The sequence below is a fragment of the Ictidomys tridecemlineatus genome, chromosome 1 (genome assembly GCF_052094955.1).
Source record: "Ictidomys tridecemlineatus isolate mIctTri1 chromosome 1, mIctTri1.hap1, whole genome shotgun sequence".
Lineage (NCBI taxonomy): Eukaryota > Metazoa > Chordata > Mammalia > Rodentia > Sciuridae > Ictidomys > Ictidomys tridecemlineatus.
The window spans coordinates 179,571,983-179,598,297 of NC_135477.1; the positions used below are offsets into that span (position 1 = coordinate 179,571,983).

Consider the following 26,315-nt stretch of genomic DNA (forward strand, 5'->3'; position numbering starts at 1 on the left):
CATTTTCCCTCTATTAAATCCATATCTAGAACCTTCTAGTTTCTCTTTCATCTGTTAACCTCCTTCTGTTCACATCTTGAAACAATACTTGTAAACCTTTGAATCTGAGCAGATTATTTCATAGACATTTATTAGGGCCTTTTTTTTGAACACCTAGAATAACTTATAAGCTTAATTTAAGATCTCTTTTTTTAATCTATTTACCAAATTTAAATTGAGCCATTTGAATCACATGAATCAAAGATATTTGGATCCATTTTTAATTTTTCATGAGCGCTCCTCATCTGTCAATTGTCATATCACTGCATGATATATGGACATACACACAGACATACCGACATACAACATTAACACAAGTGTAACACATAACACAAAAGGCCTTGCAGATTTCTCAGGTGAAATCTCATTGCAATGTTTAAAAAAAACTCCAGTTGATCAAAAATAGAACTTATCAGAAAAACATTAACTTGTCTGTAGGAACAAAATCATGAGCTCAAAAGAATATAGAATCTAAGAAAAGGCAAAAGTCCTAGAAAAAATTGACTGGCCAGTAATTAGTAAATGCCATACAATTTACTCTTTGGTTTAATCCAGTTTGAGTTCCCATAAAAAGACACTTTTACTCTTTTTTTTTTTTTTTTTCTTGGGCCTGAGCTCCAAACTGCTTCTGTTTGCATATCAGCGTAAGCCCTGGCTGAGGTCTGGAAGGACCTGGAAAACCGGAATTCTGAGCAGAAATTTTATGCCTAAAGCATTTTAACCATAAGTCATAATTTTTAGGTTTGGAAGTAGAAATAAGATACAATTTACAAAATTTCATCTTTATATCTTCCTACACGAGAAAAACTTGCTCACACAAAACTGAAAATAGGATCTTTCTTGATAATATAAAAGCCACCATCAGAAGAAGTTCCTTCAGGATCATTAAGCTACTTTCTTTGTTCTGAAGTTTCTAAAGTTACATTAAATCACCTGGAAAAAATCCACACACTACCATGTATATCTAAAATTAAGCTTTGAAAATTTCCAAGACTGTTGCTAATTAATGTCATTTTAGTAAGCCAGACCAATGTTTTAATTCAACACTTTTCCTAAATCCTACCACTGAGAGAAACAGATACCAAATCATAATTTACTATCCTTGCCCAAATCAATGCACTGTATACCTAGTGAAATCTCCTTAGGCTACCCAGTTCAAAATTGATGAAAAAATAAAACAATGATTGGGAGTTACTTGCCAACTTGGAAGTAGAGTTCTTTTAATTTTCTATCCTAAGTATTTAAGTTCTCTGGCATGAATTATCTGAAATCACAAACTTAACAATTACCTAACCCTAACTTTTAACTGCAAGATTATGCAATGCTTCAAACTCATTTAGATACCAGATTTTACAATGAAACATCTTTTAGACACACATTTAGCCTAGATTATCCCAAAGAAACAATCTATAATAACCTTTAAAACAGACCAGATAAGAAAAATTCTCTCCAGGTTTTGAACTTCCATTTAATTATCAGTGGCACCTTAGATTTCCCATGAGTGGACCAGATGTTCTCACATAGGGGCAACTATAGGTATAAAATCAAGGGTCTCAGTGTGACTGACTTTACTGCATTAGGTGGAGTAATTCTTACAGTGCAGGGAAATTATGAGGAAATTTCCCCAAAGCGAAAATGGCTTTGGCAGCTGCTGGGAATTCCTCAGTTTCCCCTTCACTTGCAAGATTAGCTCCTTTGAATAGATCCAATCCCAGGCAATCTGGCTTATCTCCTAACCTTCCAGTAGAGTCAGTTTTTAATCTGCCTTAGGTCTTGAAGGGGGAGGGGGTATGTACTTTGATCAGCCCAAATTTTTCTCTGATTCTTTTTCCTCAGTGAGTCCAAGATTTTTTCTCTTCATGGCAGATATCATAGCTAAGTCTACTTTTACACTGTTGGCATAATTTAGGATTTTCCCTTAGAGCAAAGAAAATCTGAATATACAGCATCTCACACCATTTCCTTTTTTGTAAACTTTATCAAACTGTAAAACTTAAAATTGATATTTCCCTCTGGTGGCCAGGTCTCTCCATCAGAGAGTTTGTATTGAGGCCAGGCCAAGAAAATGAGGCGCTTTTTCCTTGAGCATCTGAGGTTCAAATTTATCCCAATTTTTCAATACGCAGGCTAGTGGTGCACCTGGCATATTGGAGAGAGAGAAGCTCCCATCTGAGTGAGAAGAAAACAGGACTCAGGCGCCCACGCTGCGCCAGAGAAAACTGTTCTCCTTAGGGACGTCTCCCTAACCTTGAGCTTCCTAAACGGTCCAGAAAACCCGTCTCTCACCTGGCTTTGCCAAGGGGTTTCTGGTCCCCTTTAGCAAAGTGCTAGGGTCTCAGTTTGCCCTGTGCCAAAGACCCTGGGAGGATTCAGACTTAAGGGCCTTACTGCTTTCCTCCCGACCACTAAATACCCATTGAATCATGTGCTCTTTGTCGCCTTTGCTCTGTAGACTAGCAGATTACCAGAGTTGATTCTAAAAATGCTTCTCTTAGCAGCTTAAGGAACACAGCTCATTTTAAACATTGGGCGGTAAAACAGACTATTGAAAGTTACCTATGCACCTTAGAGAACCTGGGCAGATCTTACTAATTATCTCATGCCTTTTTCTCAGTCCTGCAACCTGAATTGCTAATGTTTCTGACCTGCGAAGGAAGGGGAGCATCCAGGAGGAATGGATGTGGGGTTGGGAGTGTTGTGTAGCCCATACGGAGGCAAATGTGATTGGGGCTTTCCCTCAGTGCCATTCATCTACTGATCACCCTAGATACCCCTGAGGGCTGTCGGGAGAGGGCTCAAGAGAAAGGAACCTTTGGAAACGTCTGAGAGTAGCCCAGACCGGGATTCCGCAGTTGTTCCAAACTCCTTCCTCCACCTCCACGCATCCGAGGCAGATCGGGATTCGGGACACTGTGTACTCACGCCAATTGCTCTCCAGGCCCAGACAGAAAAGTTGGAAACGGCTTTGGCAGAACCCAACATGCCTGCTCTGTACCGAACAGGTGATTGAGAGCTGCTTAGGCTGAGAAACCTCTCACCCGAGTCTTGTAGAGTGGCGGCTGCACTAGTTGCGTTTAAGTAGCCGTCGGGTGCCCACCTTACCTCCAGAAAGAAAGAGAGAAAGATGCACCTCAAACAGACATGGGGCGCATAGAGAGGCGCTTACCTCGGTGTAGAATATCTCGGTGGGACCTCCAATATGTTACCGCTGTTGACAGGTGATGAGTTCTTGCTCCCCGATGTTGAAGAATAACACCAAAGAAGCACGCCGAGGCAAGGTCAGAGTAGAAATTAGAAATTTATTAAAAGACAGAAGAAAAGACTTCTCCCGGAGGAAGAAGGGGACCCAGAAGGTGGAATCCGTGGATGTGCGGTTGTTTCCCCTTTTTATAGTTTTGGTGATGGAATGTAGGTTGGAAGGCCTGAGGGGTGGGACACAGGTGGGCCTAATTATCACCTTTTGGGATGGAATTATCACTTCTCTTGGATGGGCTATTTCCAAATCTGTTGGGGCTGTTGGTTAACACTTCTTTGAGGTGGACTTTGGCCTAGGGCCTTTTCAGGACTTCATAAACATTCCATGAGTTGTCCTGTTTTCCCTGAGTCATTCTCAGCATGGCCTCCATTTTAGATTTCACTCAATATTAGACCTGATTTACCTAACTACACTGACTACCTAACTTTAAATCTGGCTTCACTAGCAGGGGCAGAGGCAGCATGGGGAAGCGTGGCAAGAGCCCGGCCTGTGTCCCCCTCTGCCCCTCTGTGCATCACTGAGGCAGCTGAGCTTCTGGAGAGGCACTGCGAGGTGTTAGGATATGAACTAACGCAGTGGGAGAGGCTGTGGGCTGAGTCAGGCTCCAGGGAAGCAGCAGAAATGGCGGCCAACAATGTGGGGAGGAAAAGGAGCAAGGCCCAGAGAGGGGAGGCCGCAGAGGAGAGGTCAGAGCTGCCCTTGTGGCTCAGAATTCGTTTCCCCGTGACGAACCACATGTGTTCTGGGGGAAGGGAAAGATGGAGGGAGTAAGAAGGTGGGAAAAGAAAGGAGGAAGAAAGAAAGGGGGCAAGGATGCGAGGGGAGTGCATGGGCAGTGCCCTGCAAGGGTGCACAGGAACGGGCTTCTCTGAGGGCTGAGTGGCCTTGTGCAGGTCATATAACTTCCCAGCGTCTCTGTCCCCTAGCCCGTGACTCCTCCCTGGGTGAGGATCCAGAACACTCTGCCAAGGGGCAAATCATAAGACTGTGCCAGTGCAGAGGACTAACATGATTGTTCCAGTGTGGGCACAAGGATCTTCTCACCCCGATCCTCATTGCCTGGGCAACTGTGTCAGGAGCCCCGCTTTCTCCATGATTTGGGCCACATTATGCTAGTTTCCTCTTATGGATTCTACCCTAGAGCCTTGCAAAGGCGTTTTATCTCTTTTAAACTTGCTCTAAGGGCCAAATTTAGCTTCAGGGATTTACATAAAGCCAATGATGCTTTCCACCTATTTACATGGTTGTTGAAAAGTCATCAAAGAGGGATTTAAAGTCATATTCAAATTTGGAGAGCAAATTCAAGTTTGGAGAATAATGTGATGCTGTTTCGGGTGTGAGGAATGAGCTGAAGATTCAGAGAGGTCAAGGCCACGTGATGTCAGCAGAACTCAGGCCAGGAATCTTCTGTGGACTTAAGTGTTTGCGACAGGAGTGGGGGGGGGGGAGTTGGGCCTCCACATGTAGGTTTATAACTTTGGGAAAGTCATTTCCACTTTCTGGGCTTTGGTTTACCTTAAGATGGGGAGTCCAAAGTTGAATTTAGAGGACAAGAGGGATTGAAGAAGCGATGTAGTTAAGCTTGGGAGACAGGGCTGGTGCGTAATATAGTTTAAATGATTTTTAGTAATTTATATCTATCCCTCCAACCTCTTCAGAGACTAAAAGACTCTGGGGGGTCTTTACTAGAGTGGAAGCTATTCGTGTTCTTAACCTTGTCATGTGAAGCCTAATAGTGTCAGTACATTCATTTATTCATTTAAAGAATAAACAAAACAAACCCAAATACACATTTCAAGGAGAACAGACTCACATGAAAGGACTATATGGGGAAGAAATGATGGCCAATTTTCACCTAGAGACACAGCATAAGGTGTCTGGAGGTTGAATTCTGAGTCTGCGAGGGGAACAGCAGGAGAGTGCTGTGATGTGTTAGTCCTGTCTGCCACGGGCATTGGTTGGGAGCGTAGAATAAGAATGCCCAGGGTCCATGTTCCTGGTGCAAACTGAGTATTTTCAGCGGGGTAGCAGCTTTGGAGAGACCTCTTTGCCATGTCTGTGTTAGTTCCAGCTCAGATCTATGCTTTGTGAGTTCTGGGACTTAAGAAAAGTTATTCCCCATCTGAGAGGTTTCATCTGGCTTCTGTGAAGTGCTTTCTGTGGCCTTCCTTACTGCTCTGAGTTGGCATGGCAGCAGCTCCCTCAAAACTGCTGGTTTAAATTTAAAGCCAGTAGTTCAAAAGGGCAGAAAAAGCAATAGAAAGGCCTTCTTACTCATCGAAGACCCACCTGAGACAGGCTCTGCATTATGTTTTTAATTCTGCTAGAGATCTGCAGGAAATTGGTCCTCCACGTCCCTGAGAGGCTCACAAGATTAAATAACACATTGCAAAGTACCCCTCTGCACAGTGGCAGAGCCAGGTCCCCTGACTCCAAAGTCAATGTCCTTCTCTACACCACAGGAAAGCCTTAGGCCAGGGGTGTCTGTGTGCCAGCCCCATGAGCATCATTGGTAAAACCAATAGCAGGTTGACAGGGCCAGCAGGAGACACTTGTGAACAGGATGCAGCTCAAATGAGAGCAGAAGGCCCAGGGTGATGTCGCACAACAGCTTGCCCCTTGTCCTTGAGGTCTGTGTCGTCTCACAATGCCCCGGTTTGATGGTACCAATGGATTGAAAAGAACTGGTGAGTTGGATGGCGTGTTCTCTTGGCCACTTAATTGCCGCACATGCTGACAGACCCACTAGCATGTCGAGGAGGGCAGGGGCCCTGTCTGTTGTAACCCCAGTGTCTGGAGCAGTGGTTGGCACACAGTAAGTGCTCGATTATCCGTCGGCTGAATGAATGAAAGGATGAGAAGCCGCGTCGACCATTTCTGTTGCGTTTTGTTCTGTTTTGTGTTTTATCGTTTATGACATGTCAAGCTACCGAGCTAAAGGCTTTACATAGATTGTTAGCTCATTTGATTTTTTTTCTAACAAGCACCTTATAAAGCAAAGTCTCTTATCTCTGCTTTTCAGACGAGGCGAGGAGGCTTAGCGGTTGAGTGACTTAACCCTCGGAAACGCTGGCAGGTCTTGGATTTGAATCGAGGCTGTGAGAGTCCACAGACCGTTTCCTTAGTCACCACGAGGAATAGTGTAGTTTTATTAAAGACCCAGTCTTTGGGCAAAAGGCTGAAGGAGGGGAGCTAAATGACAGCAAAGATGGGCGGAGCTCGGGTCACAGTCACGAAGGCACCCAAAAATCAGCCGGCTCCACGGCCCCTCCTTTTCTCTGTGAATATTGTAAATGGCCAAATGTCCAGACTACAGGAGAAAAGCAGCCCGTTCTTTTTTTCTGTTGTTCTTTTTATATATACATGACAGTAGAGTGTATTTTGATGTTTTAAATATACCTAGATTATAACTGATTCTAATTAGGATCCCATCCTGTGGTTGAACGTGAATTCTCTGGTGGGTATTCATACATGATCAGGGGAGAATTGTGTCTGATTCATTCTACTGTCTTTCCCATTCCCATCTCCTCTCCCTTCCCTTATTACCCTTTGACTAAGCCACCTAACTTCCAGTCTTCCCTTCTCTCCCGCTTGCTGTGTGTTAGCATCCACATATCAGAGGGACATTCCCTTGATCTTTTGGGACTGGCTTATTTCACTTAGCTGATAGTCTCCAGATCCATCCATTTACCAGCAAAACTCAGAAAGTCATTCATTTTTATGGCTAATATTCCATAGTGTGTATACACCACCTTGAAGTGGCCCATTTTTGAGAAGTGGTCCACAGGATGAACCCCAGGTGTAGGTAAATGCCATTCCATGTCCACAGCAGGTTGGGCTTTTCCTCCCAACCTTTCAGTCATCCTTTGATTTTGCCCTCTTCTCAACTTGCCCACACTTAGGGGCCACAGTTGGGAATGATGACAGGTGGCAGGTAGGGTGACAGTTTATCCCAACAAGGAAGATGTACTGACACTGAGAGATCATGCTTTTCCTGCAATCTTCTCGTCAACCCCAAGATTAGGTCACTATGCTCTCCATTTTCCTGACCAGGACACTGGGCCACAGAAACTTAGCTTTTTCCAAGGTCACAAAGTAAAGTGGCCTTCCCCTGGACTTGGGGTCAGACAGTCTGCCTCTTCAGATGGCTGTTCAGAATACTGCATTCTGTTTCCTCCTGGTGAGACCCAGGGGCCAACATAATGTGGTGACAGAAAGCATGGAGGAACACGTGTTCTAGAACCTGCTGGCCTTCTTCCCTTCTTGCTCCCTGAAAGAAAACTATGAATTGTTTAATTAATAAAACTGCACTGTTTGGTGGTGATTAGGAACCAGACCTCTCGTCTTGCACAGCCTGGATTCAGGTCCTAGGAATAGAGGTGACGGGCAAGACTCCTGAGGCAAACGCCACTTTCTTGGGGAAACAGCCTCTCTGAGGAAATGCCCTCTTTGGTCCTATTCTGGGGAACCCCTGTGACATTGTGGGTCCCATTCCCAAGGGCCTTGGCCCTCTAGCCTTTGACTAAAGTCAAAGTATGAACATCAGAGGTGTGAGAACGGAGTTTTGAATGCCCATGGCTCTTGAATGAGGAAGACGTCCAGCCTTCTCCCATGGCGCCATTTTAAGACATGTTCTTAAAGCTTACAAGAAGGCTGTCTGCTGGCACCCACCATGGTCATGATCATGCTTGCAGTGTGTGACTGTGTGTGTGTGTGTGTGAGAGAGAGAGAGAGAGAGAGAGAGAATCTGAAAACATTGAACAGCTGGGTCCCTTTGAGTTCAGGGAGGTGGGTCTGCTGGTTTGAGGTTTGTTGTTTTTAAACAGTGACTATTGCTAACAGCCTAGAGTACTCAGTTCTGGGTGAGATCCCTCTGGGCAGCAATGATTTCCATTGCTGGGACAAAGAACCAGAGAATAACAACCTGGAGGAAATCTGTTTTGGCTCATAGTTTCCGAAGTCTCAGTTCCCTGCTCGGCTGACTCCATTTTTTTTCTGGGCCAGGGGTGAGGCAGAACATCATGGCGGCATAGTGTCGTGGGGCAAAGCTGCTCACTTCCTGGAGGCCAGAGGCAGGGGAAGAGGGAAAGAGAGACACCACGGACAAAATAAACCCTTCAGATGCACGTTCCCCGATGAACACATGTAACTAGGCCACCTCCTGCAGTCTCTAGGCCCCAAAGTGCCTCAGCCGGAGTTCAAGCCTTCCGCACAGGAGCCTATGGGGTCATATCAGACGTCAAGTACAACAGCCCCCTTGTCTTCCTTCTGGGCCAGTCAAACCCTGTCACCGGGTTTGGGTCTTGCTCTCTTCTTGAGGACTGTAGCGAGCCTTCAACAGGAGGTTCCAGAGTTGGTGATTAATCTAGGAAATTACCTGCCCCCCCATGACTGCCTGATTTCTGATCTAGCGAGTGTTTTCCTTGTGGCCAGTCTTGCAACCTGCTAGATGTGTGAGGAGGGATGTCAGGAAACTGTATTTTCTTTTCAAAAAAAGGGGGCTCTTCATTCTCTTCTTTTCCCAAGTCAGCCTTCTTTCTCCAACAGAAACCTCCCCCTTGCCCAGAAGAAACCCCTTTCCGAAAACACCAAGGCCATCTGCAGAGCGGAGTATGCTGGGTAGGAGCCAGTCGGGCCACTGGGGGCATGTCCACGATGTGCTGCTTACTAGCTGCTTGGCTTCTGGCAGGTGACTTGACCTCTCTGTGCCAGTGTTTCTCTTTGGTGAAATGGAATGGCAGTATCTACTCGTGGAACAGTCATAGCATTAAGTGAGATCAGGCATGTAAAGTGTTTGGCACATATAATGTTTCCAATAATAGTCCCTATGTTAAAGCCCTATGATTAACAGTATATTTTATCTGTATAGGCACATATGTATTGCATCTAGGCATATATGTGTGTATTTGCTTTAAATATTTTATACACTATGGAATATAGACTATTGTTTTATGCATAACAGTATTCATGATGAGAGTAGCAGTCATCTCAACAGTGAAGCTGAGCAGTTCCTAGGAGTCTAATAGATCTGGAAAATCAACCTGTTCCTAGTTCCCAGGCCTCAGAAACATGCAGCAGATAGAGGTCCCCAGTGAATCATAAGCTGAGCTGTCCCCTCTGGGAGTGCAGGGTGGTAGCACCGGCTGTCACCTGCTCAGTGTGTCAGGGGAAGAGTGTAGCCAGAGTCTTGTGGCCAGCGCTGGCTGTGACAACAGTCTTGGCCAAGTTCCTAAGTCATAGATAGGCTGTCCCTACCTGAAGAGAGAGCCATGGGCCTGCCAGCTCTCTGTGGGGCCTCGTGGGCCAGATGAACATTAACTCTTCTCCTGTGGTGTTGATAACACCCTACGTCTCCGGTGACAGCTACTCAGTTGTTCGACTTTATTACCAGCCTAGAGCAGGAGGTTGGGAAGATGGGCTCCTTCTGAAACCGCCTTTTCCCTGCCCAGCTCCTCTGCACTAACAGCTGCTGTGTGTACATGCAGGCGTCTGTCTGGAACCCTGGGGACTGTGATGCTGTGGTGTCACTCCCCAGTCCAGGAACAAGAAGCAGCTCTTGAACACCAGCAGCCTGCAGCAGCCTGCTGAGCCCTGGCTTCCCCCAATTTTCCCAGGGGTTGTTCTTTTGTTGTCTCATTTGGACTTAATTGCAATAATTCACATTATACTTTGTGGAGGCACCCTGGACCAAGAGCAGGAGGGGTGATGCAATGTTTAGGGATGGATGCACTTGCCTTGGGGACCCGGGGAGGGCCAGGCATTACGATAGGCATATGACACTCTCGTCTATATCATCCTTGTTACCATACCTGACGGTGCAGCACTCGGGGTTGGGAAATGGGGCTGTGCTGTGTGCATACGGGGCCTGGGTGGGGAGCTGGCTTCACACCCGTGTTCCTGAGGGCTAAGAATGAATGAAGAAATGGTGACAGCTACTGGACTGGCCCTTCTCAGATCACATGGATCTCTAGACTCTAGAGGTGGGGAGAAATGCAGCCCACAGCTGCATTTGAGTTTGCCAGCACAGCATTTGAACAATTGAACAACTCATTCTTAGAGAGAGTGTGAGTTCCAGTGCCTCATCACTTCCAGCTGCTCCAGGCACATCCATGTCTTTTTTTCCCCTCCTATTGGCCCAGTCCTGAAGGCAGTGGACTTTGCTATATCTGTTTGGTGTTTCCCAATGACTTTGACCAACTAGGTTGGGCAGTATACTGTATAGTAACAGCCTATAGAAATGTCATAATGCATCCCAGCTTATTAACTTCCTGAAAAATTATGCAGCTTATTAAAAAAACTCACTGTTTATCTTTGCTTAAGTTAATATTTTCCAAAATTATTTGATTGTGAACCCCTTTTCCCTGAAGCATACCTAAGCCCATCTTACGGGACCAGAGTGGCCAATAGAATATTGTTTTAGAAACACCAGCCTGTTTTCTCTTGTCATCTAGATTTGAAGGCGTAAGGAATAGATCTCTAGGCACAAAATCCAATAACTATAAAGAAAAAGCCTGACAAATTTGACAACATGCAAATTAAAATCTTACTGTGCAAGGGAAGATATGATAAACAAAGCTAAAAGATAAGCAACGAACAATAGAAAAGCAAGAGGAAATTCTTGCAAAAGTGATACCACAAAAGAGTTAATATTAATAATGCCTAGAGAATTCTGCAAACTAATAAGAGAAGAATCCCCCAAAAAGAAGGATGGAAGAAGGATATGAACAAGCAACTTAATAACTACAAGTATTCAGTAAGTGTAGAAAAGATGCCCAGCTGTGCTGCCAACCAAAGAGTTGCAAATTGTTCATCAGATTGACAAAAATTAAAAAGGTTATATATTCGGTGCTAGCAAGGTTGTGGGGGAAAAGACAGTCAGTAAAAAGAAATTGGCCACTGCTTCTTTCAAGGTAACTTGAGATCTACTGCAATTCACATGTATCCATTTTGATGAACTAGTTCCTCTTGAGCAATCCCCCCTGTAGGGATTCTTACCAATACAAGGAGATCTATGTGTTAAATGTCATCTTACCACACATTGTATAATTAAGAAAAACTGAGAATAGCATGGAGCCCATCTGCAGGGGAAGGGTTGAAGTGCCATTCAGGCACTTAGAATACTGGCCAGAAATGAAGAGAGCACACGCCGTGATATGGCATGCCAAGGTCACAGTGGCACATGGCTATTTGCAGAAAGCAAGTTAAAGAGCTGTGTATTTGCATGCATGCATGTGTGTGCATGCACACACACACACACACACACACACACACACCACACATGCATGCATGTGTGTGCATGCACACACACACACACACACACACACACACACACACACACACACACACCACACATACTCGTGCATGATCAAAATCTGGAAGAAAATTCCCCACACTGTTAACAGTGGTCTCTTCTGGGAAGGACAGATTGGGGCTGAGATGAAAATGTGGGGCTTCAGGGACGATTTTCACCCCCAAAATCTTATTTTATGTGATTTATTTTTTGTATATCAAATCCATGGTACTGATAGTATAAATCATAAACAACAAGGAGAAAAGGATGAAGGGGTAGAAAGAGCTGGCTTTTGAGGAAGGGGGTCATGCAGCTTCAGGGTTCCAAGGAGTGGATCTCGGAGCAGCCTGCCTGAATTTGAATCCTGGCTGACACTTGCCAACTTTTTGACCTTGGGTTAGTTACTGAATCTTAATGTGACTGAGCTTCCTTATCTATGGAAATAATATCTCCCTTGCAGGGCTGTAATTAAGAAGCTAATATATTCACAGCGTTCAGCACAGCGTCTGCCCCATTGTAAATTCTCAGAGAAGAGTCATCATCATTATTTAAATAAGACGCTTATTTGTGTATGGCTAGGAGTAAGATTTTCTTTAAGAAAGTAATTTTCATGATTTTTATTTGGGTCTGATTGCCAAAGGATGATAATACTGATAACAGAAGACCTACAGCATAGAAAATAAAAGAATAAAAAATGCATACTTCCTTTTGATTCTGAGACATTCTTTTCCATCCATGTGACCTGCAAATCCCTCTGCTGAACTTAGAGTCTGTCTGGTTGCCTGGCAAATGGTGCTGCTGTGCTGGGGGTGGGTGTGGCTCACGTCTCTGGATGTGCATTTATTACCTGGAAGGAAAGTAACAACCCAGCACAGTCGCAGTTTTTTTAGCCGAGCTGTAGCCCAATGCTTGCCCGCTATCATTTACATTCCCACTATTTTTTGCTCATTAAACAGACCATGGAGAGAAAATATAAATAACTCAGTCCAAGCCATTCTTGCCACCAGCAAATCAATTCAAGCACACTATCTTCTAAGAAGAATAAAAATGACCATTTATTGAACATGTAAAATATGCAGGAGGTTCTGCTAGATGCCTCATGCACATTCTTTTCTATTCTTCACAATCCTGCAAAATTAATATCACTTTTCCTCTTTTAAAGACATGGACTCTGACAATCAGAGAGGTTAAGTGTTTTGTACAAAGCCACATGGCTAAGATGGTGTGCAAATAGAATTTGACCCCAGCTCTGCATCACTTCCAAGTCTATGATGGTTCTACTGTATGATGGCAGCATCTTAGACAGAAGCAGGGACCTCTCTTTTATGTGCAGAAAAGTGCAGGCCTGGGTTTCAATCCACCCACAGCCTCGCATCATGTGGCAGGTCCTGGGTGCAGGGTCTTTCAACTCTGATCGGTGTTTTGTCGTAGAGCGTCCTCCTCACCCTCCCCAAAATTGCTGGATGTGGCCTCACTCATGTTTATTTCATGTTCCACCCAGGTGGCAGCTTTGAAATACATCCCATCTGTCCTCCACGATGTTGAAACGGTCTTTGATGCAAAGTTACTCAGGTGAGAGCCTATGATGTACTTTCCCCGGTTCTGCTGTCAGCCAGGAATTCAAAGGGAAAGGAGGGCTCTTGTGGGGAGTTCCAGATGGGCGCTCAGTTCAGGGACAGGGTAACCACGAGGCAGGCCTGGGGACTCCTACGTGGGAATATTTGCCTTTTAGTTTTGTTGTGTCAGACTTTGATGAAAACCATAAGCATCCCTGTGAAGCTACAGAAGGTAAACACATAGAGTAAGAGATGTTTGTTTGGGGCAAATGTTTCAATTGGACCTGGGCTTGAAGGTTGCTCAGGTTCTAGTCTTTGCCTCCTAAGCCCTATAGTGGCAAGGGGAGGACACCCTAAGGACACACGGCAGACAATGGAGTTGGGCTCCCTTGTGCTTCTGCTTTTTAACTCCATTCATCTCATGGATGAGCCCATAATTTTAATGTGATTACACTGTTGAAATAGGGGTCTTTGGATCTGATATACCCTCATCTTTTTTTCTTGTCCTTAAATTTGCTTGAGTTCCTAGATAACAGGAGATGTTTTTTTAAAAAAAACAAACACCTTTTTATGTTTAAATACTTTTCTGTTTGAAGATGGTACACAGAGTTCCCACGTGCCCTTCCCTGCTGTCCACAAGGCTCATGTTTGCATAACCGCCACCCATGGATTGAAATTGAGAAATTGTCCTTGGTGCAGCTTTTATAACTATACTCCAATATTCACTTGATATCATTGAGCTCCAATTTTTTCACAGATGTCCCTTTTTTGTTCACGTAAGATCTTTTGCCAGCTCTTTCTTGTCCTTCAGCTTCAGGCTCAATGTTAACTTTTCAGAAAAGCTACTGCTGAATATTGTAAATCAATTAAATCCTCGCTGACCCCTGGCCCCTTGTTCTCTGACATAGCTTCCTATTTATCTCCTTTGTTGCATTGATCACAGCATGTTGCTTTGTTGGTGTCTGCGTTGTGCGTGCGTCTCCACTGGAATGTAGGATCCATGCCAACTGGAACCAAGTCTGTTCCCATGACTCTCATTTCTCTGCATGTTGCCTGTCACAAACTAAGTAGATGCTTAATAAATACTTGAAAGGATGAATGAATACCATCATGTTGTTTTTTTCTGGAAAGCTGACAGGGACTGTTATTCTGTTTTGAGATATTTTTATTTTTATCTGGAAAGAGCTATCTCCTTTTTGATGCCCCGAACTATCTGCAACCCACCAATTTTTTCACAGATGTTCTTAAAGTTAAGGACCTTTTTTGATCCCAAGACGTATCATAAAGCATTTCCAAGCATAAGCCATTTATAAATAAAATGATATGCTAATGAAGTCAGCACTTGATTTTCTTGTTGCTTTGACTCTGTAGCTGCCTGACCTTGGGAAAGTTAGTTGACCTTTTTAAAGCTGATTTTTCTCTCTTATAACATTGGGATGAATATCCTATCCAACTATAGAGTTCCGAGGTTTAAATGGCAGTGCATGCAATGTACTGGGTATGCAGTAAGGACCAGGGTTGATGGTGCCACTTTCAGATTTTTACATCTCTTCAAGTGCTCTTAACACTCAACACCAATCACAGCTGATGCATCTTTGTTGGAGGCTTTTTGTGCCCCTGAGCTCTGTCAGGAACTGAGGGTCTGAGGGGAGCAGGAGTGACCCTGGCACCCCAGGAGGCTCTGTCAGTGCTGGGGGGCAGAACGCTGGGTCTAATTTGCTCTCCCTGACTCCCATTTCCAGCCAGCTCCTCTATGAGTTCTACACCTGCATCCCCCCTGTGAAACTGCAGAAGCAGAAAGTTCAATCCATGAAGGAGATCGTCCAAAGCAATCTGTTTAAAAAGCAAGGTGAGTGCAAGGCGGCGTCCGGGTTGGGTGAGTCCTCTTTTGGAACCTGGCAGGAGAGGGCGACCTGTCTGGACACTAAAACATCTCTTTCCTCACTGCTCCCTTAGTCCACACGAGGGTGCGAAGTGGAGAGTGGCTGCCGGCTCAGATTTCAGAAGCTAAACTGATTTGAGGGATTCTTAGGTTGCAGTGTTTATTTTTCTTGAGAAAAAGTAATGGGGCAGTAAGTTTGGAGACGCATATAGACCTTAGGTCATTGTGGTATGAGAAGATTGCTCTCTGCACGATTTACTATTGCTGTCTGTAACCTGAAGGGAGGTGGGCGGGTTCCTTTTAATAGAACTGATCTTTGGGAAGTTCTCAAAACTTCAAGGATGTAAGAATAATCTGGAAACATTGTTAAAATGTGGATTCCTGAGGCCTAGCTCAGAGATTCTGATTGAGTAGGATTTGTAGGGTCTCTTTTTTTTTTTTAGCTTTTTAAAAATGTAAATTATTCTTGAATAGGTAATACATTTATATGGATCTAAATGCAAAGATATGAAAAGGTGCCTTTGGACCTGTGTGTGACCACTCCAGGGCCTTCTCCAGAGGAAGCCAGTCTTCCCAGCCTCTGTTTGCTTCTGTAACCCTCCTTGGATATATAATCAAAGAGATGGGCTATATTTTCTCTCTTGGCTTTTTATTATTATCGCTCAAAGGAAGGTAATTCCTCTGAACTTTGAGTAATTTCACTTAATGGCATCTTTTGGAGATTAGGGAATGACAGGATTTAAACAAAGTGGCTGTCCCCTTAAACTGGTAGCCCGAGTCCTCTGTCGAGCATCCTATTGTCAAGAGACTAGGGGTTCTTGTTTCTGAGGCCAGTGAACTAGATGTCCAGAGCTCCTCCAGATGTGATGGGGGCGGGGGTCCAGAAGTTCATTTTCACCCCCTGGCTCCTTTCTGACAGCAGTCTGCATTCCTGGATCATGCAAAACGAAGCATGCCCTTTGCCCCTCTTTGCTTACCTGTTCAGAACCTCGTATTCCTCTCCCCTCTAGAAGGGTGAAAGGATGACTTTGGAGGTCAGCACTGTTTTTTTTGGACCCTAAGACCAGCCCTTTCCAATTTTAAATTCTTCTGTCCACACTGAAGTCAATAATAAAATGAGACACAAACTGAGAAACTGGAGTCTTAGAGGCTCTGCCTGGCCCAACTGGAATTTATTCAGGGAGTGAAGCTGGAATATTTATGTAAAGTGCCTGGTAATCACAGAGACATTCAGAAACCACTTCACTGTAAAGGTGTTTTTCTTGCCCAGTCTTGGTTAGCATGGTGCATCCTAAATTGCTGTCTGGATCCTGTCCTGGGGTTAGGGTAGGAGAGAGACACACGGGGGAAGGCAGGTATTCCTGTGATTTTCATATTCATGTGTGTGGCTTCCTGACCATTTAGGTGTGAGAACATTTTAATCCAACACGTATGTGGTTGGTTTGTGCAGGGTGGTTTGAGCAAAGTGATGAGACTGACCTTGGTAAGCCCAGCTGCCCATTTTCCATCACTGCTGCTTCATAAAGTGAGACGTTTGTGTTTGTAAGGTTCTGATTTCCACATCCAGGTGAACATCCCCTCACTCCGAAGGCCCTGAAACATGCCTGCCTTTTCCTGCTCTGGCAGGCCCTGCTGGGATTTTGGGTGGCGTCACCATTGAGACAAATCGAGTCCAGTCCTAGGGACGTAACAAGGACACCTGCAGCTACACATGGCATTGCGCAGGCGGCAGGGGGCTGGCTAGTTGGCTCTCCTTCATTGTTCTGAGCTGCCATTATTATCAGGGGCCCGCTTAGCACGGAGGCCAGATGGAGAGTGAGCACGGCCCAGACTGGGCATGTGTGTCAATCCCAGCCTGTGGAAGTACGAGTAATCCCTCTCCTGGAGCCCCCTCTCCTGGGCTGCCAGGGGCCCCTCAAGGGCTAGCAGGGTCACAGGGCAGCTGGCCAGCTGCTGCTTCCCAGACCTGCTGTGCAGCAGCTTTAGATTCTGTAAAAACCCTCTGATTAATATTAACCGACAGGAGGCCATCCCTATTGTTGTTCACGGTGACAAAGGCAATGTAAAATTCCTACCTCCAAATAGATCCAGAGACTAGGAACAGGCAAACAAAGTACCCAGAGGACACAGAGCATCATGCGTCTACCCATCCCTGGTGCTGGAGGGCGGTGGGCTCTTGGGCTCAGCTGTCCCACTCTTTATTTGCTAAGTGAACCCTTTACTGAATGGCCCCAGAGGGAAGCTTCTGCTCCTCCCCTTTCTGAAGGGCTCAGTTCCAGATGGACAGGCTGAGTTCATGGACACCTGCTGGTGTCCACTGTTTTGGGGCGAGTGTCTACCCTCATACCCTTCACCAAGGTGAGCTTGGCCCCTCTGGCCAAACTCAAGCTGTCATGAATGCCTCCTGTTATTCTCCTGTGAAGCACCCTGTGCCTCGGGACGGATCTGCTTTGGGCTACTCTCATGTAAGTGCCAGATGTGCAAGCTCCTGGAGCCTTGTCGGAGGAGTTGGCTTGTACTCACAACCCTCAGTCTTTGTGTGGACGTCCAGCAGAGGGGCCAGGAGGCTTGTAAGCACTCTGTCAGATTTTGGCAGGCTACCTTATTAACCTCTCTTTGGGAGGATCCCCCACAGAGGGGCCCAGGGTTTACTGGATAGGAGCACTGGCCCTTGGGTCATTTAATTTAATTTAATTCCTGGATCAGTCCCTTATCAGCTGTATCATCATGGATGACTTTAGAATTTTTTTTTAGTTGTAGATGAACACAATACCTTTATTTTGTTTATTTATTTTTATGTGGTGTTGAGGATCGAACCCAGACCCTCATGTGTGAAGCGAGCGTTCTATTGCTGAGCCACGACTCCAGCCCCCATGGATGATTTTTTAACCTCTCCGATCCTCAGTAAGCTCATCTGTAAAATGGGAATAATAAAACAGTGTCTGCCTTAGAAGGTTGTTCTCTAGGCTAGTGAGACGTATGAGGCACTTAAAGCACTTAGTGCAACATCACTTTCAGCGCAATGTTCTGTACAGAGTGATGACTTTCACCGTTCATGGTGCAGATTTTCCCTCCTGCAGTCTCTCAGCCACTATCCTGACCTTTAGATTCCTTGTGATAAGCGAGTCTCTTCCTGTTGCATAGCTGCACTTCACCCTAAGCCCGGACTCCCATTGCCCTGGAAGCCACATGTTTTTCCTCGGGGGTCTGGAGCACCTGGGACTTGATGAATGAAAGGGCCTGGGTCTGTAAGTTCTTCCCATTTTTGTTCCACTTCCCCAGAGCATTTTTACAAAAGGTAGGTGTTTGGTATTTCTAGAAGGAGGCTGGGCAGGAGAGGGTTGGTGGCCTCTCCCTTCGCTGTTCACGTTGGTCCAGGCCTTACCATACTCATGTGGTCCTGGACACTTGCCAGCCATCCTCTCTGGTGATTTGGCCCTTGGGACTCTTTAAAGAATGGAGGCAGCCAGCCTCACTGGCCTCCACTGTTCTTTGCCCTGCAATCTTGAGTCAGCTACCCAATCCTAGAGCATCTTCATGTCCTTACCTGTAACACGGGCACAGCCACAGGCTGGATTGCTGGATTGCCTTGCAGGCCCGATGGTATGATGTGGCTTATTAATACACACCATGAAGAAGTGAGTGAGGAGTAGCCAGTGATAGTGGCTCCACACAGGGTGGCTTCCTTGTGCGAATGACCTCAGAGTTCAGCAGGAAGAGAACTGAGAATCTAGGGATTAATCTCTGTCCTCTCCGACACAAGCTCAGACATGCCCGGTGGCTCTGAGGGGAGCAGGGAGGACTAGATATGCCCCCAGGAGGCTCTGAGGGGAGCCCGCGAGGAAACCAAGCCTTCTGCACTGTTGGAACGGATTTGTCCCCATGAGAACCTCATCTCTAAGTAATGTTGTCTGTTTCGTCTGATGCTAATCAGATGCGCCATCTGGTTCAGTGTAAACTGCTTAGAATCCACACTGCTCACTTCTCTCCTCAACCTCCAAACAGAGGGAGGGGGAAAGCACACACACGCAGGAGTGAGCTGGTGAGGATTTGGAAACACTTCCCATGTTGATTTCCAGCTACCAGGACTCCTCACTGGGGACTTTGCCGAGAGGCTGTGTGGGCAGCACACGTGCCTGAGCGTCTTCCACAGAGCTGCAGCTGCCTCCTCCTGCCTGCTCCTTGACCATGGCCTGCAGTATCTGTAGCAGCTGCGCCTCAAGTCACAGTTCATGGTGGCCAGGCAGCTGTGGGGGGAGGGGAGGCCGAGTGTGCCCAGTGCCATAAGGCCTTTATCTTTTCCAGTATTATTGCAGCATCAGGTTGGGAAAAGAGCAAAGTCCCCTGACTCTAGTGATGGCTTTGCTTGGTGAGCTTTTATCATGTCACTGAGCCTTGGGTTCTGTGTCTGAAATATGAACAGGAATGTCACCATGAGAATAAGGGAGACTTTTTTATTCAGAACATCCTTCTTTCTGATCCTGACCTGGTCACTAATTAGCTGTGTTCCTTTAAACAAGTAACCTCTCTCAGCTTCAGTTTCTTTAGCTACACAACTGTGATTAACTTATGCAGATCAACCAGCCGGAAGCCTGAGATGTACTAGCTGCCCGTGGAAAAGTGTCGGTCACAATAGCAACCACAGCAAAATAATGACATCAACAGTATCTTTAAAGAACAGACATGTTTATTTAAGTGACAACTCTGTAACAGATGCTGTATGGCACATAAATATGTTATATTCTTACAACGACCCCTATCTTATTATAATTGGGGAAACTGAGGTCTAGGAAGTTTAGTAACTTGTATCCCGATCAGACCAAAGGCTATACAATGTGTTACGTTATTAGCATAATGATTCTGCAGTGACAGATCAGTGGGTTTTCATAGCAGATTCTCAGTGGGTTTAACAGTGTAAAGGTTTTTGTTCCTGTGCAAAGTCTGGCAAAGGTCACGTGCCTTTTGTCCTTTGTAAAGTTGTGCCAGCTGGTCCCCAAGGCCTCCCTGCCACTGGGGGAGGAGAGATGGCAGAGAGAGGCACTAAACTACCTGGGCCTGGAAGTGATGCCTATTGATTTCACCATGGCGCATTGGCTGGGCCATGTCACCTGAATCCAGCCCAACTGTAAGGAATGCCCGGGAAATGTGACAATGGGCACTCTCTCTGCCTTTGGTAGCAAGGGTCAGAGCTGGATTCTGAGTATAAGTGATTTGAATAACAAAATCCACCTTTCCTCCACAACCCCAGGCTTTATTCTTATTAGGAATAAATAAGCATTTATTCCTTGGGACTTGGTTTTCTTTCATTCCCCACCACCCACACCTTCCCCAGTGCTGGGCAGCTGTCTCTGACAGGTGTGGCGGGGGCAGCAGGAAGAGGCCTCGCTGTTGGCTTCGCCCAGCCCAGTTTGCCTGAGCAGTCAGGGTGTCAGCAGGCTGCCGAGTTGGGATGTCGACATCAGGCTTGGCCACGAGACTGTTCTGCAGGAAGAGGCCACAGGAGAAGAGAGCCTCCACCCCTCAGGCCACGCGCCAGCCTTATAGCGGCCACCACCTCTCAGCCTCACCTTACACAACTGGCACTGCCTGGAATTCCCTCCACTGCCTCTGCTCCATCCTGTCCCCAGGCACACCCTGCAAGGTCTCCCCCTCATTCCTGTGAGACCCACTGGGGTCCAATCTGCAGCCACCCCCCTGGTGGCCCAGGCATTTCTGCTCAGACTCATTCAACCCTTCTCTGCACCCTTGCTGTAGGTCAGGCCCTGGAAAGGAGCAGGGAGACAACTGTCCCAATTCTGCCCCCGGCTGTGTGTCCAAAGCAAGCGTAGTTTTGTGCTTCCAGTCTAACTTTCTTCTAGGGTCTCCACCTCACTCTGTACTGTGGCCACTTAAGAATTTCATTTAGTGATGTCTTTTGGTTCTAGGTCTAACAAGTATTGGATTCGAAAGAGTTCCCTCCCTCTTTCCCAAATGGCTTCAGGGACCGTGTCCCAGAGACTCAAATAGGAAAGAGAAGAAAGATGCTGCTTTTGCTTTCTTCAATGTACCCCCTTGGGGATTTTGCTTGAGAGGGGATTTGGGGACACTTGTATCTTGTGGCTTTGGGTCTTGACGCCAGGGGAAAGGGTGGCTGATCCATCCCCTCCATCCTGTCTTCTTTCTTTCTGAGGGGGTCTCCCCTGCTTCCTTCCCTGGGTCCATAAAAATGGAATGGTATGGCAGGTGGCATAAAAGTAGAGAGTTTAATATATTCAAAGTGGTTCCTGGGATTACAAACAGGACAAAGCAAGGTGTTTCACCTCTGGAAGAGGGATTTCTCCAACCTTGATGCACCTGGGGAGTGGGTTCAAGCCCTGGAATCCTGGAGCCTACACCAGAGATTGCAAATCTGGAGAGGGGGAGGGACCAAATGGTGTCAGCCGTCCCACAGGTGCAGAGGCAGGTAGCCCTGACTGACCCCTCTTCAGGCTGAAGCACAGCTCCAGAGCTGGAGAGGGGGAAGGAGGGCAGCGTGGGCAGAGAGAAAGGCTTCCTCAGGGCACAGGTGGGGGCGGCCTGCACCCAGACCCCGCCTCCCTAGCATTCTCATTCATGCCACTCTGGGGCTGACACGGGCGGCCAGCTCTTAAGGGTCTGGGAGGTACCTGATTTCTTTTTGTGCTCAGTCTGCTTAGGATTTGCCACCAGCTCTCAAACATTGGTCTGTGGACCTTGACAGTAAAACACACCATTATCAAATGATGAGTGTCCCTTAGAAAAAGGAAAGAAAGGACAGTTGTGACAAACTGGAGTGGGCACAGCCCTGATTAACTATACCTGTTGAGGGCCACAGCTGAGTGGGGATGACACATGGCATTTTTGCCAGAACGGAGTGGTTGACAATTTTTCCAAAGAAGCGGTTAATTGGCTTGGTGTCGTGGCATTTCTGTATCCTCCTCCTTTCTGCTTGTGATGGTTGTTCAGCTAAAATTTGGGAGCCAACAGAGGTGAAGCAAAGAACCTCATTCCCCCACTGGCACCAAGGCCAATTTTGGGGGCCAACAGAGGTGAGGCAAAGAACCTCAACCCCCCACTGGTGCATAGGCCAAATTTGGGGGCCAACAGAGGTGAGGCAAAGAACCTCACCCCCACTAGTGCATAGGCCTATCCACAAGTATGGCTGTATGCTGGACGGGTAGTCAGTGATGGGTAAGATCCAATTGCAGTGGTACCAACCTAAGACAGGAGGCTGATGCCTTGAGGTCAGCTCATCGGATGATGGATAAGGACCATATGTAGTATTGGTCAGCCTAACAGGCACGGTCCCTAAGCCACATGCTTGGTGTTTAATTAAACAGAAGGGGGGAGATGCTGAGAGCCATAGCCCAATTGGAATGACGCATGGCATTTTTGCCAGAATGGAGTGGTTGAGAGGTGACACCAGCAAGCCATTGAGATGATGATGGTTATGTTAAGCTGTGTATTCAATTGTATATTAGACCCCTGCTATTCCCAGAGAGTTCCCATTGGTTGGGGAAGTGCAGAAGGAGGGATTTCCGTAGGAGGGATTTCCGGAGGAGGGGTTTCCGGTTGGTATGGTGTGTCCCGGGAGAAGGCCAAGTGTGTGGCGTTTGGGGGAGTTTGGAAATAAAGTTTGTTCCTGCTTCAGTGGCTTGTGATTTGTGCTCAGCCAGACTGCGGCATATAGCTCTTCATTGGTCTGCACAAGGCTACTTATATTATATATATATATATTTTTTATTTACTAATTTATTAACAAATTTAGTATCCACACACTCACTACCCAAAGCAGAAACTTCAACGTCACCAGTCACCTCTGTGTAACCAGAGGACTCTGCCTTTTGCCATGGAGGGGATGGTATTCTGGAATCGTTTGTCCATCACTCTGCTGCTTTGTTTCTATGTGATTGGACGGCACATCTCCCTCATGTAGGACCAGTGTTTTAGTTATTTTGACTTAATAAAAAGGGATTTGAACTATTGGTATTTGGGGGAGCTTTTTTCATTTATTATTCTACCGGGATTCATCCGTTTCACAGGTTGCTGGAGTTTGTTGTGTTGACGCCGGTAGAAAATTCCGTTGTTTGAACAGATCATAGTTTATTTCTTTGTGCTTCCAATTTTAAGCATTTGGTTCAATTTTTTTTTCCATTGTAAGTGTGTCCAATAAGAACATTCTCGTCTGTTATAAATGTGCAGGAGTCTCTTTGGGGGCTGTAATTAATTGCTCAGCTTTGCTTGGCAAAGGGGATCTGAATACTTGGCTTGAGAGAGAGTGTGCTAAACTATTTCCTGAAGGTGGCTATGCCAATTCTGTGTCCCCCCAGCTGTCCAGGAGATGTCCTGTGGGTGCACATTCTCTTCAACTTGGGTGTCACCCAATTCTTAGTTCTTGCCAGTAAGATGGGTTTAAACCGTGTCATCACGCTCTTGATGCACACTTCCTTGACCACCAGTGACACTGAGAACCCTTTCTTATGCTTCTCTGCCCCAGGCATGTCACTTTGGTGGCACATCTATGCTAGTGTGTCACTTCTGTGGCATGTTTATGTGTGTATGTCACTTCCGTAGCCATCTATGCAGGAATGTCATGCCTGTGGCATGTCCATATGTACCTGTCACTTCTGTAGCACATGTGTGTAACACATGTGGCATGACTTATGTGTATGTCACTTCTGAAGCACATGGATGTGGGCGTGTAACCTGTGGCCTGTCTGTGGGTGCCTGTCACTTTTATGGCATGTCTATTCACATATTTTGCCCATTTTCCTCTTGAGTTAGTTGTATTTCTTTTACTAAGTTGCAGCATATTTTATGTATTCTTCATCCTCATATTTTGCTGATTTTGTGTATTGTAGATATCTTCTTCTAGTTACAGCTTGGCTTTCATTTTAAAGTGGGCTTTATGGATAGAAATTCTTTGAATAATATTAAATTTATCGATCATTTTAATGGCCAAGTCTTGGTGCATCTGGTTTAAGAAATCTTTCCGAATCCCCAAGTAAAAAATGTATTCACTTCTATGTTTGCTGAGAGTTTTATAATTTTATTTATGATACACAAATTCTTGATCCATCTCCAGAGCTTATGCTCTGTACCTGGGATGAGGTGAGGATCTGATTTTGCTGGTGTTTTTTTTTTTTCCTTTGACCATACGTTCTTCCCCAGCTTTTTCCCTTGGGCCATTTCTTCTTCTCACCATGCTGCAGTCCTTCTGCATTTCTGGGACAGCACTCATCCCAGGAGGCTGAGGGCAGGGAGGCCTGGCCTGATCCAATCCCTGGTCTATGGTATGTAAGTCCTTGGTGATGCACCCAGCCAAGGACTGAGGGTCAGCAAGATCAGGGCAAAGGGTGATATCACCTCCTAAGCCATCTCCAAATTAGTCTCCAGTGTGATGTGACATCCTAGGAACTTTGCACCCAGACATGACACTTGGCCTTCCCTAGGCTCAGGCTTGCTCATTACAAAAAAAAAAAATTATTCTTCTTGAGGCAAGACTTCACTGGAGCCCAGGGGCAGCTTCTTGCAGTGTCTCCCAGTGTTGATGAAGAGCACCGAGCAGGCACCAGGACAGCCCCGGCCAACACAGCAGCTGTACTCGCATCCGCTACAGCGGCGGCCTTGTGTCCGTGGAATGCACTTTAGATGTCAGCACTGGCTACACAAATGCACATCGCATCATGAGTGCATACTGTGCCATCTGGGGCAAGCCACCAGTCTTCCCTAGAGCACTCTAATGATGAGGTTGAACACGCTTTTCCAGACAGACGTCCTGTGGCAAAAAATCTACCATCAAAAATAGCATCCTCCGATCCCAAGTGATAATACTTCTGAATTTGTTTCACCATTTAATGGCAAGAAATGGGGCCATTTTATAGAAGGTTTTTGGAGTAAGGGGAAATCGTATCATGACTTCAAGTTCACACAGCCAGTTATTAGCACCGCCCGGCTCAACCCTGGACAAGTTCAAAGGATTGAAGTGCTGGAGCCAACTCTGTTTCTTCAGGAAAGTGCCATTGAGGCTCGAGGACTTAAGCTTCCGCTCGCCAGGGCATTTAGAGCCACGGAGGTCTTCAAATGGGGAGGCCACTTTGCCCGTCTCCACTGCTGTGCCACACGGCCGCAGCCAGCTCCACGCTGTCCTGTCCCTACTCTGGAGATCAGAGGCCCGGCCTCACATCTCTTCCCTTTCTGTGTGACTGATCGCAGGCGGCATTCCGAGAAGGAAACCTTCAGATCCAGAATCAGAGAAGACAGAGATTTAACAAGCTGCAGAACAAATCCGAGAAATTTATTAAAGTGTTCTTTTTCCCCCCAGAACTTAAAAAAATATATATATTGACATAAAATCAAAGGAAAAAAATCCTCCTTGAACTTCCAAAAGTACCTAGAATTGCTGCTTTTAATGACATTATAAAGTGCAATAAATTGAGGAAGGAAAAAATCCCAGCCCACTTCTTTAACAGCTGCCTGAGCTACCTCTTCTATAGACATAGGACTGCTCCTGCATCTTTGAATCCATGTTCCACCCCATTCTTCGTATTAGCAGCAGCACATATAATTAGGGACTTACATTTACCCTGTGAATTCTTATAAGGTTCTATGCTTACTCCATTTTTTTATTGTTTCCCTGTGAAATTATAAGCATGGCTATTTTGAATTCTGGTGAGGCAGGTCTTAGAATGAGATTTTTTTATGTTGATCTGTTTGTTTGATTTTGCTGTTTTCTCCCCACCCCCGCCCCCAATTATTCCTACAAGAGGAAGAAGTTTCCGTAAAACTACAGTATGGGTGAACTGAATACCAGCTGCTGATTCATTCAGCGGAGGCAATATTTATCGAAAATCTAAAACTGTAGCAGTACCATGACGGTGTAAGAAACATGAAAATAGGAAAGAAATGCCATCATACAGAATTTTATGGCCACCATGGATGTAACCATTGTTTTGTGCCAGTCTCAAGGTTAAGCTTTTCATACTTATCTCATTTAGTTATGATGTTCTGTAAAGTGTAGGCATGCCTATCCCCGTTTTACAGGTGAGGAAACCGAGGGCCAGACAAGCTGGGACCCTCGCCACCAGTCCACGTGGCGAGGAAGCTGGCAGAGTCAGCCATCCAGCCGGGTCTGTCTGATTCCCCAGGTCGTATTCTGAACCTCTGGGCCATGTGGCATCTGGAACAAGGGTTTCTGCCCCCAGGGGGCTGGAGCAGTACCCAAAGTCTGCTCAGCCACCCACCCACCCACACAGCCCAGGAAGGCCACATAAAGGAGTGAAGGGAGGGTCCTGG

The 26,315-nt window shown here is 46.0% G+C and overlaps 1 protein-coding gene across 1 annotated transcript in view; it reads left to right on the plus strand.

Moving 5' to 3' along the window:
• Dock2 (dedicator of cytokinesis 2) overlaps positions 1-26,315 on the plus strand; it is a 406,997-nt gene that overhangs the window by 96,714 nt on the left and 283,968 nt on the right. The window contains exons 24-25 of the mRNA XM_005334135.5: positions 13,087-13,157; positions 14,884-14,990. Of these exons, the coding sequence (XP_005334192.2) occupies positions 13,087-13,157; positions 14,884-14,990 (178 nt within the window). The remainder of the gene's footprint in view (positions 1-13,086; positions 13,158-14,883; positions 14,991-26,315) is intronic.